The sequence below is a fragment of the Hyperolius riggenbachi genome, chromosome 10 (assembly GCF_040937935.1).
Source record: "Hyperolius riggenbachi isolate aHypRig1 chromosome 10, aHypRig1.pri, whole genome shotgun sequence".
Lineage (NCBI taxonomy): Eukaryota > Metazoa > Chordata > Amphibia > Anura > Hyperoliidae > Hyperolius > Hyperolius riggenbachi.
Window position 1 is genome coordinate 91,678,558 of NC_090655.1, and position 12,751 is coordinate 91,691,308.

The 12,751-nt window shown below is 45.1% G+C and overlaps 1 protein-coding gene across 3 annotated transcripts in view; it reads right to left on the reverse strand.

Annotated features, from left to right (window-relative positions):
• The window catches only part of FAS (Fas cell surface death receptor), a 73,574-nt gene that overhangs the window by 13,336 nt on the left and 47,487 nt on the right, over positions 1–12,751 (reverse strand). For all 3 annotated transcript variants that reach the window (XM_068255054.1, XM_068255056.1, XM_068255055.1), the window contains one exon: positions 5,863–5,973. In XM_068255054.1, coding sequence (XP_068111155.1) covers positions 5,863–5,973 — 111 coding nt within the window. The remainder of the gene's footprint in view (positions 1–5,862; positions 5,974–12,751) is intronic.

Below are 12,751 nucleotides of genomic sequence, written 5' to 3' on the forward strand. Positions count from 1 at the left end.
TTTGTATAAGGGTTTTCTTCCAGGAAGTTCAAAGGGTCATTAGCTCTGCTCTGTTTCCCAGTCTAAAATACAGAGTGCAATTTATAAACTGCAAATATTAGCGAATGATGCAATGTTATAGAAAAACAGACATATAACTAAAAATGAAAATATGAGACTCTTTTCTTTGCTACTAATGTTCTATTAATGATCTGTACTACACATACAGTTCTATGTATGTTTTTTTTCACCTCAGTGTCACTTTAAACTGAGCAGTGCTATATGTGTTAGATTTTATAAGAGTGCCTAAAGTGAAAATAGACAGCACCTGTAATGACAGGCTCTGTCTGCATGATGGAGGATTGGGGAGGTTGCGAGGTGAAATACTCACCTATCCTGATGTCATCCATCCTGGCAGGTGACCACTCTGCCTCTCTGTCAAAACAGGCCCCGGCAATTTTGTTTTTCAAATCGCTGCCAAGGCTCTGTGCATGCCCACCTGCGTGGCGACGGCATGCCACCAGCTTGGCAGCTGCATCCTGATTGGAGGCTGCCGATTGGGAGGTGGGCCACGGCCATGCAGGCTGAGGTTTGCTGAAGAGGCACTCTGTAAGCAACGACCCATTCAGTGATTTGCATAAGAGAATATCAGGTCTCACAGCTGTCACTTAGGGCTGGTTCACACAATGGGTTTGAGTCACTAAACCATGATAAATCAAATATCACACCTTATCAACAATATCACACCTTATCAAAGTTATCACACCTTATCAAAGTTAACACGCCTTATCAGAGTAGCATGGCAAGCACTACAAACTTATGCCTGCTAATTGGCAATGGCATGTGTCCTGGCCTGAGCCCCTGCGGGTTTGTAGCGCTCGCTATGCTACTTTGATAAGGAGTGTTAACTTTGATAAGGTGTGATATCTTTGATAAGGTGTGATATCGTTGATAAGGTGTGATATCGTTGATAAGGTGTGATATCTTTGATAAGGTGTGATATCGTTGATAAGGTGTGAAATGTGAGTTATCACGGTTTAGTGAATCAAGCTCTATGAGCGATTGCGCTCAGCTGACGATCCCCAGTGATCAGCAAAGCACTACAGCAGTGTCACCCTATGAGGGTGTTCTCACCTTAGCATTTTGATTTTTACATTAATCGAAAACATGCTGCCTGTACCGTTTTTAGAGCGATTTTTCTTAAAAAATCGCTCTGGAAATCATTTTGCAAAATTGCAATCGCTAAGAGGTTAGCAATTGCATCTTGTAGTGTGAACTAGGCCTATATGTGTTTTCTGTTTATATGAAGCCTTATAACTCACAGTTGTGTAGTAATAATGTCAGGGCTAGTTCTCTCATGAAGCAAGGTGAAACATTTGCTTCAGGCGCAGAGATTACAGGGGCAGCATGTTTGTACTGTGCTTACACTAACAGCATGCAGTCAGAATAGGAGGAGAAGCGAACGCGCAGGGGCGTAACTAGGAATCGCCGGGCCCCCCTGCAGAAACTCTGAGCGGCCCCCCCTCCCCCCTGGGGCCCGCTCAGGACCGTTTTTGGGGGCCTGGAGGGGTCACAGCATGAGGGGAGAGTTTGGTGGCACTTCGGTGGAGAGGGGGGGTGGTCCCGCCCCTCCCTCACCGCGGGCTCTCCCCTCCAGCATTTAATAGTGGTTATGCAGGCGGCGGGGCAGCGGCAGATACATACCTTCCGTGCGTTCCATGAATGTTCCTCTCTCTAGCTTCTGAGTTCTGACGCGATTTCCTGTATAAACAGAAAGTCGCGTCAGACACTAGAGGAGGAAACATCTGCGCTGGAGCGCACGGAAGGTATGTATCTGCCGCTGCCCCGCCGCCTGCATACACTTTATTCAATGCTGGAGGGGAGCGCAGAGGGGAGAACCCAAGGTGAGGGAGGGGGGGACCGTCCCCCCTCTCCACCGACGTGCCACCAAGCTCTCCCCTCGTGCTGCGACCCCTCCAGCCCCCAAAAACTGCCCTGAATGGGCCCCCCCGCGAGAGCATAGATGCATCCCCTATTGTTACGCCCGTGCGAAAGCATGAAGCGGTCATCATTAGGGAAAAGCAGCTTGCTGTGCTGTGTGAGGAGTCGGACAGTGAGTGAGGAGGGGGAGGCAGGAGAGCAGTAGTGTTTTATTTGACTTGCACAGCAGAAGGGAGGAGGTGGCACTGACTCACAGCCAGCCAGTGTGTTATTGTGTTGTATTGAGCTGCAGCATGTCATGCAAGAACATTAAATAAAGCAGAGTAAATTGTTGGGTGCTGTGGGATCATTCCAAATCGGGAGGGGGGGGGAGCATCCTCACCAGTTTGCCTCAGGCAGCAAAAAGTCTAGAACCAGCCCTGAATAATGTGTTTATTATTAATGCATTTGAGCTAGTGTGCAGCCACATATGTGTTTAGTGCAGGGCCGGATTTACCATAAGGCACACTAGGCACGTGCCTACAGGCGCCTAATTGGTCAAAGGCGGCATTTCTTTGATGTCCCCTTTAAATTTAAAATAGTGAATATGCAATAGCGGCCGCTCATGTACTTATTTACATGATAATACAGCGGGGCCGCATCTACAGTGAGGTGTGAGGGGCGGGCAGCGGGCGTGTAATAATGACAATAGTTCATTACGCCGCTCTCCCCGCCCACCGGCCGCCGTTTCCATGCCTTCACGCAGCGCTGCAAACAGCTGCGTGCATAGGCGGCCGGGAGAGCTGGGAGTTTGAGAAACAACGTGGGCAGCCAAGGCGAGGCGGGCGGGCATAGCATCACTGGCAGCAAGTTGCACAGCGAAATTAGCCTGCACTGGTGCGCCCAGCCCCAGAGCCCTGAAGGAGGGGGAGAATCGGGAGAAGAGGAGATGGAGGACGAATCAAGCGGCAGAGCCGTACTAGAGCACCGCCTTCTCCATTCCTCCACGAAGCTGACTGTGACAGCTTAGCTGTGCATCCCACATGGACGGCTGTGGCGCGGAATTTGATCCTTCAGAGGAGTGAGGATCACTGCATCACATCCTGAGCACAGGGAGCCCAAGAAGGAGGGGGAGAGCAGAAACCCGGGCGGGCACTTAGCTGTGCACAGTGAGCAGCCTGTCACACGCTGTGAACAGAAACTGAAGCCTGCCAGCCTGAAAGAGACACGGAGAGGATGCAGCATAGTCAGAAGCAGCAGTGTGCACACAGAGACAGCCAGACAGCTGCCAGTCCAGAGCAATGACAGTGAGGGAGGAGGTAATGTATCATGTATGGCCTCTTGTCGTTTGCCATTACTCTCTCTCTCTCTCTCTCTCTTTTACTAGTATACTCCAACACTCTGTCAATCTTGGTGCCTACCCTCTGTGTGTCCTCCACTGCCCACCATCTTTGTGCCCCTTACATTCCCACCCCATGTGCGTCCTCTGCATGCCCACCCCATGTGCGTCCTCTGCATGCCCACCCCATGTGCGTCCTCTGCATGCCCACCCCATGTGCATCCTCTGCATGCCCACCCCATGTGCGTCCTCTCTGCATGCCCACCCCATGTGCGTCCTCTGCATGCCCACCCCATGTGCGTCCTCTGCATGCCCACCCCATGTGCATCCTCTGCATGCCCACCCCATGTGCGTCCTCTCTGCATGCCCACCCCATGTGCGTCCTCTGCATGCCCACCCCATGTGCGTCCTCTGCATGCCCACCCCATGTGCGTCCTCTGCATGCCCACCCCATGTGCGTCCTCTGCATGCCCACCCCATGTGCGTCCTCTGCATGCCCACCCCATGTGCGTCCTCTGCATGCCCACCCCATGTGCGTCCTCTGCATGCCCACCCCATGTGCGTCCTCTGCATGCCCACCCCATGTGCGTCCTCTGCATGCCCACCCCATGTGCGTCCTCTCTGCATGCCCACCCCATGTGCGTCCTCTGCATGCCCACCCCATGTGCGTCCTCTCTGCATGCCCACCCCATGTGCGTCCTCTGCATGCCCACCCCATGTGCGTCCTCTCTGCATGCCCACCCCATGTGCATCCTCTGCATGCCCACCCCATGTGCGTTCCTCACATGCTCAACACGTGTCCACCCTCTGTGTGTCCTCTGCATGCCCACCCCATGTGCGTCCTGCACGTTCCCACACCTGAGTGTCCCTCAAGTGCCCATCCCCTCTGCTTCCCTGCATGCCATCCCCCCTCCGTGCCCACCTTTTGTATGTGTCACCCATGCCCGTGTGCCCACCATGTAGTTCCTACCGTAGTTAGTCTACTGTCCTAGCTCATTTTTATTAAGAATTATATATGAAGCATCAAAATCTTCTACAGCACTTTACAGAATATGCAGGAACAGGGTGAACACCGCTCCACTCGCCCACTCCAACTGCAGTGTCCGGCCTGGTGAGCAAGACCAATTGTACAACACACAGGAGAAGGTCCGCACTCATCAGTTGAAGATAGCCTTTATTGAGGACATGTCAAGATGCAAACTAAGCAGGCATCAAGTACTTTACAGAATACATGTTACTGACTGGCCTCAGAGACACTTACAGTCTAACCCTACCATAGTAGTCATAGAAGTCCTGCCATATAATTATGTATTAATATAGCACTGACATCTTCTGCAGCACTTTACAGAGTACATAGTCATGTCACTGAATGTCCGCATGGTAGCACACAGTGAAATCCCTACCATAGTCTAACATAGTCATAGTCTAATGTCCTACCATATTATAATATATGTATATATTACTGACACCTTCTGCAGCACTTTACAGAGTACATAGTTATGTCACTGACCATCCCCAGAGAAGTTCACACTATAATACCCACCATATTCATAATCTTATGTCCTACCATATTATTATTATGTATTTATATAGCACTGACATCCTCTGCAGCACTGTACAGAGTACATATTCATGTCACTAACTTTCCTTAGAGGAATTCACAATCTAATCCTACCATAGTCATGGTCTAATGTCCTACCATATTATTATTATGTATTTATATAGCACTGACATCTCCTGCAGCACATTACAGAGTACATAGTCATGTCACTGACAGTCCTCAGAGGAGCTCACTATCTAATCCTACCATAGTCATGGTCTAATGTCCTACCATATTATTATTACACATTTATATAGCACTGACATCTTCTGCAGCACTTTACAGAGTACAGAGTCATGTCACTGACTGTCCTCAGAGCTCAAAATCGAATCCTACTATAGTCCTAGTCTAATGTCCTACCATATTATTGTTGTTTATAGCATGAGCATTTTGTTTCATAAGAATTAGGTGGTGGTGGGGTTGTTGTACTGAGGGGCGGAGTTTAGGGCGCCAGAACTTCTGTGCCTATAGGCTCCTCAGCTGTAAATCCGGCCCTGGTTTAGTGACTACCTGTAGTGAGCCATGCTGGATCCATGTGTCACAGTGAATGTATGTTGTTAAAAAGATCAGGCAGAAAAGTTACCTATTCATGAAGAAATGCTCTGTCCTAGCACTTTTGTATGGCCGATACATGGACAAAAACTGAGAGTTATTGTGAAACAGTTACCGGTATATGTTGAAAATCTTTTTTGCTGTGCAGATTATTTTGTTTGAATAAATTCTCAGTAGACATGAGGCAGAGGATGTATTATGACTGAGAGTCCTTATTTGCAGTTCCCCTTTGTCAGGGTGCAACACCAGCATAAAGTTTAGTAGTGAAACCTTCAGAAATGTATCTGCAATTCTGTAAATAAAAGTCTTTATACTGGATGTTTATTGCAGCTGTATTTTACTAAACTGTTGCTGACAGTGTTTATTTTGCTCTGAATTGCTATCCTTATCTACCAATACATCTATTTTGAGCGCCCAAATGTGTGCTTTCTTTGTATTACATATACAGTAACAGTACAGGTTTACTACTTACAGGAGGGGGGTCTGGGTCACTAGGAAGTGCAGCAGGGTAGGCTGGATCACCAGGAAGTACAGCAGTGGAGATTGGACCACCACTGGTTGGAGGTTGCACAAGGAGTCCAACCTGTATGCAAAACACAGATTATTTTAATTGCGATACTGGATCCTACCGTTTTAGTTAAAAAATGAAAACCATGGAGACGTTGTAACAATTTCACATAACAGAAGAAAACTGAGGACAATGGATAATGTCCACAGAAGAAGCAGATCTCTTGCATATAACTTTCCTGCAGCTACACATAAATGACAGTGCACTGGTCCACATCATAGATAGATGAACAAGATAGGCTGCACACAAAACACTGTATAAAGTATAACTTGCTGTTATACAAACACAGCTACAGTAGAGTCCCAGTTATCTGGAACTCAACTAACCAGCAGTCGCAACCAAACAGTACAAATCACCGGCAGTACTCACAGTACTGAAAGCCAACTTCTGTATGGCTGATGTTGTAGTGAAACCCACTCCACAGTGTGATGTCAGGACCATGGTGCTGGATATCACACTGGGGGAGCCTTGTTGCATTGTAGGAAATAACCGCTGTTTGCAGGTGCTTCCAACTTGCAAAAAAGCGAGCAGCATCTCCTTCAACTGACTTCACCTGCCAGCAGTAAAAATGTCACCATGTGATAAATGTCAGAATGTAAATCAGGGAGAGGAAAGATTTTACAATGGGCAAACACTGACTAAATCATTTATACATACTTTTTGTAAAAATAAAGTCCTTTTTTATTACATTATTTTCACTGAAGTTCCTCTTTAATGTAATTTCAATTACTGTATTTTAACATTTAATGCAAAGCTCATGGTATGTATATAGAGTGGGGTATAGTACTGTATTAGCTAGGCCTATTTATAACATTGATTCTCAAGCAACCAGAAAGCACACTTAAGGCCGGTTCACACTTGTATTAAAAATGTATCCGTAGCAGCTCTGCAAAAACATAGGAAGCAGATCCTATGTTAAAAATATGATCCGCTTCCACTCGGGCAGAAACATGGATTGCACCCAGATTGGTGTGGCATGGAAGGCAAAATGTAGCGGATAGTTCGGATTAGACACTTTTTCCCTGACTGGACGGGAAAACGTGTCCAATGCAAGCCTATGAGAACGGACACTGTCCGTTCTCACTAGGCTATTCGCCGCATCTGCGTCGCCCGTTTCAGCCACATTCCCATCGCCGTTGTGACATCATACTCCAGCACCCTGCCACCCATCACTGCCGCTCGGGTCATTCTGAAGAGCCCGGAGGCCGACAGAACCATGGGGATTCTCCATGGGGCTGCAATAGACCAATGGGAATCCTCAGCTACAGAGAGAATTCTCATTGGTTCATGCTGAACCAATGAAAATGTTCCCTGTTACTAGACAGAATTGGCCTGTTGCAGCCTATGGAGAGCCATGCTTCTGCTGGCCTCCAGGCTGTGGAAGGGACCGACTGGTGGAACGGGCGGCAGGACGAGCAGTGGCAGCAAGAAAGGTAAGCAGAGATGTGTACATGCCGACACAATTGACGCGGAATGGAGCAGAACATGCCCTACATCCAGATCAGATCCGTGTCGCACAGATCAGTTTTTCAGAAAATCAGATCCGCTTGACATGGATCCGATCTGGAAGCCTTAAAGTGTGAACCAGCCCTTATTCCGCATCAGCTGATTCCCGTCAGTCCTGGAATAAAGGAATGTGTTAGAAGTTCTGGGGAGAGAACTGGATGGAAATCTGATTGGATTACACAGAACCATACACAGAGCTGAGCTGTTTGTGAGGTGGAATTCTGTCGCCACAGTGACCAGTGACTGCATCCTTTCTGAAGAGGAGTGTGACAGACTACTTCACATGGCTGCTTCATTCTGCCTTATCTGAAGGAACTGTAAGCAAACTACTTTATTACTACAGTGACCAGCTGATAGTGAATCCAGTTTATCGGTATGTTTTATCATCTTCCTGCATTGCAGCCCCTGAAGATTCACAGGGCCAGCTTTGAGTGACCGATTCCTGTGAATTGTGACTTTCACATAATCAGGCCTCCCAGGGTCTTATGTAACGTAGGTGCAGTTTGGACTAGAGACAAAAACTGTTATGTTGGCCTAACAATCTGCTCTGAGGTGTCTAGGCCTATCTGAAGAGAACCATTCATAAATATCTAATAGTCCAGTTTGTGTCATCTTCCTGCTGCTGCTTTCCTGAGTGAAGCTGCTTATGGATTACTAATACAGGTAGTCCCCGACTTACGAACGACCCACCGATATGAAAGGCATGGATTCAGTGTTTCCATGGGAACAAGCCCAAAAAAAATTTCAAATTGGACTTGTAGTTTTTGAGAAAATCAATTTTAAAAAATGCAAAGCATTTGTACAAGCAGGCAAAGAGGGCAGAGGTGATACAGAGGGGGGGGGGGGGGGGGGGGGGCACTATAGGCCCAGGGGGGGGCACAGAGGAGGTACAGGGGAGAAAAAAAGCACATTGTCCTGACTTAAGAACAGATTCAGGTTAAGAACAAACCTACAGTCCCTATCTCGTTCGTTAACCGGGGACTACCTGTAGTGTTTTATATATGAGCTCCAACTGTCGACCCTGCTGTTTAGATTAACACTGGCTACTGTTTAGAGAAATTATCTAAATGTTTATCTGAGTATGATTATAACAGACTGTTTATACATGTGTTAAAGTGCACTGATTTACTGTGATTTTACATCTCTGGATTTTCTGGTGTTTTTTGGGCCAAATCCTTTCCAGAGGCTTTGGAGGTGTCCAAAGGTGCATTCCTTTGCTAGCAACTCTTGGTATTCCGTTATTGCCATAACTATGAGTTCAGATGCTATGACCTATCTGTTAGAACCTATTGCTAGAAGGTAAAGTTTTAATATTCTGCACCTTCTTTTGTGAGTACAATGGAGGCTCTGTGACCAAAAATGAATGGGGTAAAGAAATGAATGAATACCAAAAATATTATTTTTTTTATTATTATTTTATTTTATTACCGTATTTAACCTCTTAAGGACCGCAGTGTTAAACCCACCTAAAGACCTGCCCATTTTTACTAAACTGGCCACTGCAGCTTTAAAGAGAATCTGTACTCTGAAATTCTTACAATAAAAAGCATACCATTCTATTCATTATGTGCTCCTGGTCCCCTCTGTGCTGTTTCTGCCATTCTCTGCTGCAAACCTGGCTTGTAATTGCCAGTTTTAGGCAGTGTTTACAAACAAACTAACCAGCTTCTAATAGGCTCAGCTAAGCAGAGTGTGTTAGTCACACAGAGCCTGCAGGGGGTGTGTACAGCTTCTAGCTAATCACAAGCAGCCCTGCACATTCCAGTCTGACTGCCTCAGCCTGACTGTGCCGACTATAGAGAGAAGATTAGATCATATAACAGAGATAACACAGCTACTGTGCAATTAGGAAAAGCTGCAGTAAGCCAGACCACATTAGAAAAGGCATAGGAACTTATAGCATAGAAGAAATAAAGATAAACAATTTGTTACAGAGTCTCTTTAAGGCCTCGCTGCAGGGCCGCACAACGCAGCACACAAGTGATCCCCCCCCCGACCCTTTCTCCCCACCAACAGAGCTTTCTGTTGGGGGGGGGGGGGGTCTGATCGCTCCCCCAATGTTTATTTTATTTTTTTTAACAAATATTTTTCTTATTTATTTTTAAATAAATGTACTTATTTTATTTTTATCCCCCTCCTTCCCTCCATCAGCCTATCACAGCGGATCGCTTTTGTGCCTCTGGAGGGGACAGGCGAGTGACACGGCTGTCCCCTGTACAGCTCTGCCTTAGATAGCAGCACTGTACCTAGTAAACAGATGGCGGTTTCGCCGTCTAACAGTCTCTGCTGGGAGACTGATATCCAAGCAGAGATGTGCGCGCATTGGCGCCCTCAATCTCCTGCAAACCATGCCCCAAGGACCTTACGCCCATGACGTGATGTGGTCGGCAAGTGGTTAAAAAAAGAAGACAATTTTTACTATGAAGTGCATTTTGTGATGATGGCAGCAAACTGCTAATTGATGTCTCTTCTATTAACCCTCTGTATACGGGGCAGATCCTGAGCCAGCCCGCTGACATTTTTATGACACAACCACACCTGCACTCATTTGGGCCTAACTTACCTGCTGGGGTCCAGTTAAAAATGGCGCCAGCCAAATAATGGCGCCTGGTTACGCACGATATTTTTATAAAAACGGTATTTATCGTTTTTACTTAAAAACGGTATTTATCGTTTTTACAAAAAAAACGATATTTATCGTTTTTATGAAAAACAATATTTTTCGTTTTTGAGAGTTTAAAGTTTGTTTCCTGGATATGTGTGTGTGTGTGTATATGTGTGTGTATATGTGTGTGTGTGTGTATATATGTGTGTGTGTGTATATATGTGTGTGTGTGTGTGTGTGTGTATATATACAGTGTGTGTGTATATATCTGTATGTGCGGGTGTATATATGTGTGAGTGTGTGTGTGTGTGTTTGTGTGTGTATGCTTGTGTGTCTGTGTATGTATATATGTGTGTGTCTGTGTGTGTGTATGTGTGTGTTTGTGTGTGTGTATATGTGTGTGTGTATTTATGTAGGTGTGTGTGTGTGTATGTATGTATATATTCATGTGTATATATATATATATATATATATATATATATATATATATATATATATATATATACACACAAATAAACACACACACACACACACACACATATATACACACACACACACACACATGCATATACACACACACACACACCCATATACACACACATACAGTGGAGGAAATAATTATTTGACCCCTCACTGATTTTGTCAGTTTGTCCAATGACAAAGAAATGAAAAGTCTCAGAACAGTATCATTTCAATGGTAGGTTTATTTTAACAGTGGCAGATAGCACATCAAAAGGAAAATCGAAAAAATAACCTTAAATAAAAGATAGCAACTGATTTGCATTTCATTGAGTGAAATAAGTTTTTGAACCTCTACCAACCATTAAGAGTTCTGGCTCCCACAGAGTGGTTAGACACTTCTACTCAATTAGTCACCCTCATTAAGGACACCTGTCTTAACTAGTCACCTGTATAAAAGACACCTGTCCACAGAATCAATCAATCAAGCAGACTCCAAACTCTCCAACATGGGAAAGACCAAAGAGCTGTCCAAGGATGTCAGAGACAAAATTGTAGACGTGCAAAAGGCTGGAATGGGCTACAAAACCATTAGCAAGAAGCTGGGAGAGAAGGTGACAACTGTTGGTGCGATTGTTCGAAAATGGAAGGAGCACAAAATGACCATCAATCGACCTCGCTCTGGGGCTCCACGCAAGATCTCACCTCGTGGGGTGTCAATGGTTCTGAGAAAGGTGAAAAAGCATCCTAGAACTACACGGGAGGAGTTAGTGAATGACCTCAAATTAGCAGGGACCACAGTCACCAAGAAAACCATTGGAAACACATTACACCGCAATGGATTAAAATCCTGCAGGGCTCGCTAGGTCCCCCTGCTCAAGAAGGCACATGTGCAGGCCCGTCTGAAGTTTGCCAATGAACACCTGAATGATTCTGTGAGTGACTGGGAGAAGGTGCTGTGGTCTGATGAGACCAAAATAGAGCTCTTTGGCATTAACCCAACTCGCTGTGTTTGGAGGAAGAAAAATGCTGCCTATGACGCCCAAAACACCGTCCCCACCGTCAAGCATGGGGGTGGAAACATTTTGCTTTGGGGGTGTTTTTCTGCTAAGGGCACAGGACAACTTAATCGCATTAACGGGAAAATGGACGGAGCCATGTATCGTGAAATCCTGAACGACAACCTCCTTCCCTCTGCCAGGAAACTGAAAATGGGTCGTGGATGGGTGTTCCAGCACGACAATGACCCAAAACATACAGCAAAGGCAACAAAGGAGTGGCTCAAGAAGAAGCACATTAAGGTCATGGAGTGGCCTAGTCAGTCTCCGGACCTTAATCCAATAGAAAACCTATGGAGGGAGCTCAAGCTCAGAGTTGCACAGAGACGGCCTCAAAACCTTAGGGATTTAGAGATGATCTGCAAAGAGGAGTGGACCAACATTCCTCCTAAAATGTGTGCAAACTTGGTCATCAATTACAAGAAACGTTTGACCTCTGTGCTTGCAAACAAGGGTTTTTCCACTAAGTATTAAGTCTTTTATTGTTAGAGGGTTCAAAAACTTATTTCACTCAATGAAATGCAAATCAGTTGCTATCCTTTATTTAAGGTTATTTTTTCGATTTCCTTTTGATGTGCTATCTGCCACTGTTAAAATAAACCTACCATTGAAATGATACTGTTCTGAGACTTTTCATTTCTTTGTCATTGGACAAACTTACAAAATCAGTGAGGGGTCAAATAATTATTTCCTCCACTGTACACACACATATATACACGCACAAACATATATAAACACACACACATAAACACACACACATATACACACACCCCTATACACATACACACACATACACACAAACACATATACACAACCACACATAGACACACACACATACACACACACACACACACACACACATATATATATATATATATATATATATATATATATATATATATATATATATATATATATATATATATATATATATATACACATGCATACACACACATACACATATACGCACTCACACACACACACACATACACACACACACACACACACACACACACACACATACACACACACAGGGAGCAAAACCCATATCCAACACATTTCAAAACGATATTTATCGTTTTATGACTTACATTTCAAAACGATATTTATAGTTTTATGGAAGTTATAAAACGATAAATATTGTTTTTAGTGCAGCGCCATTTTT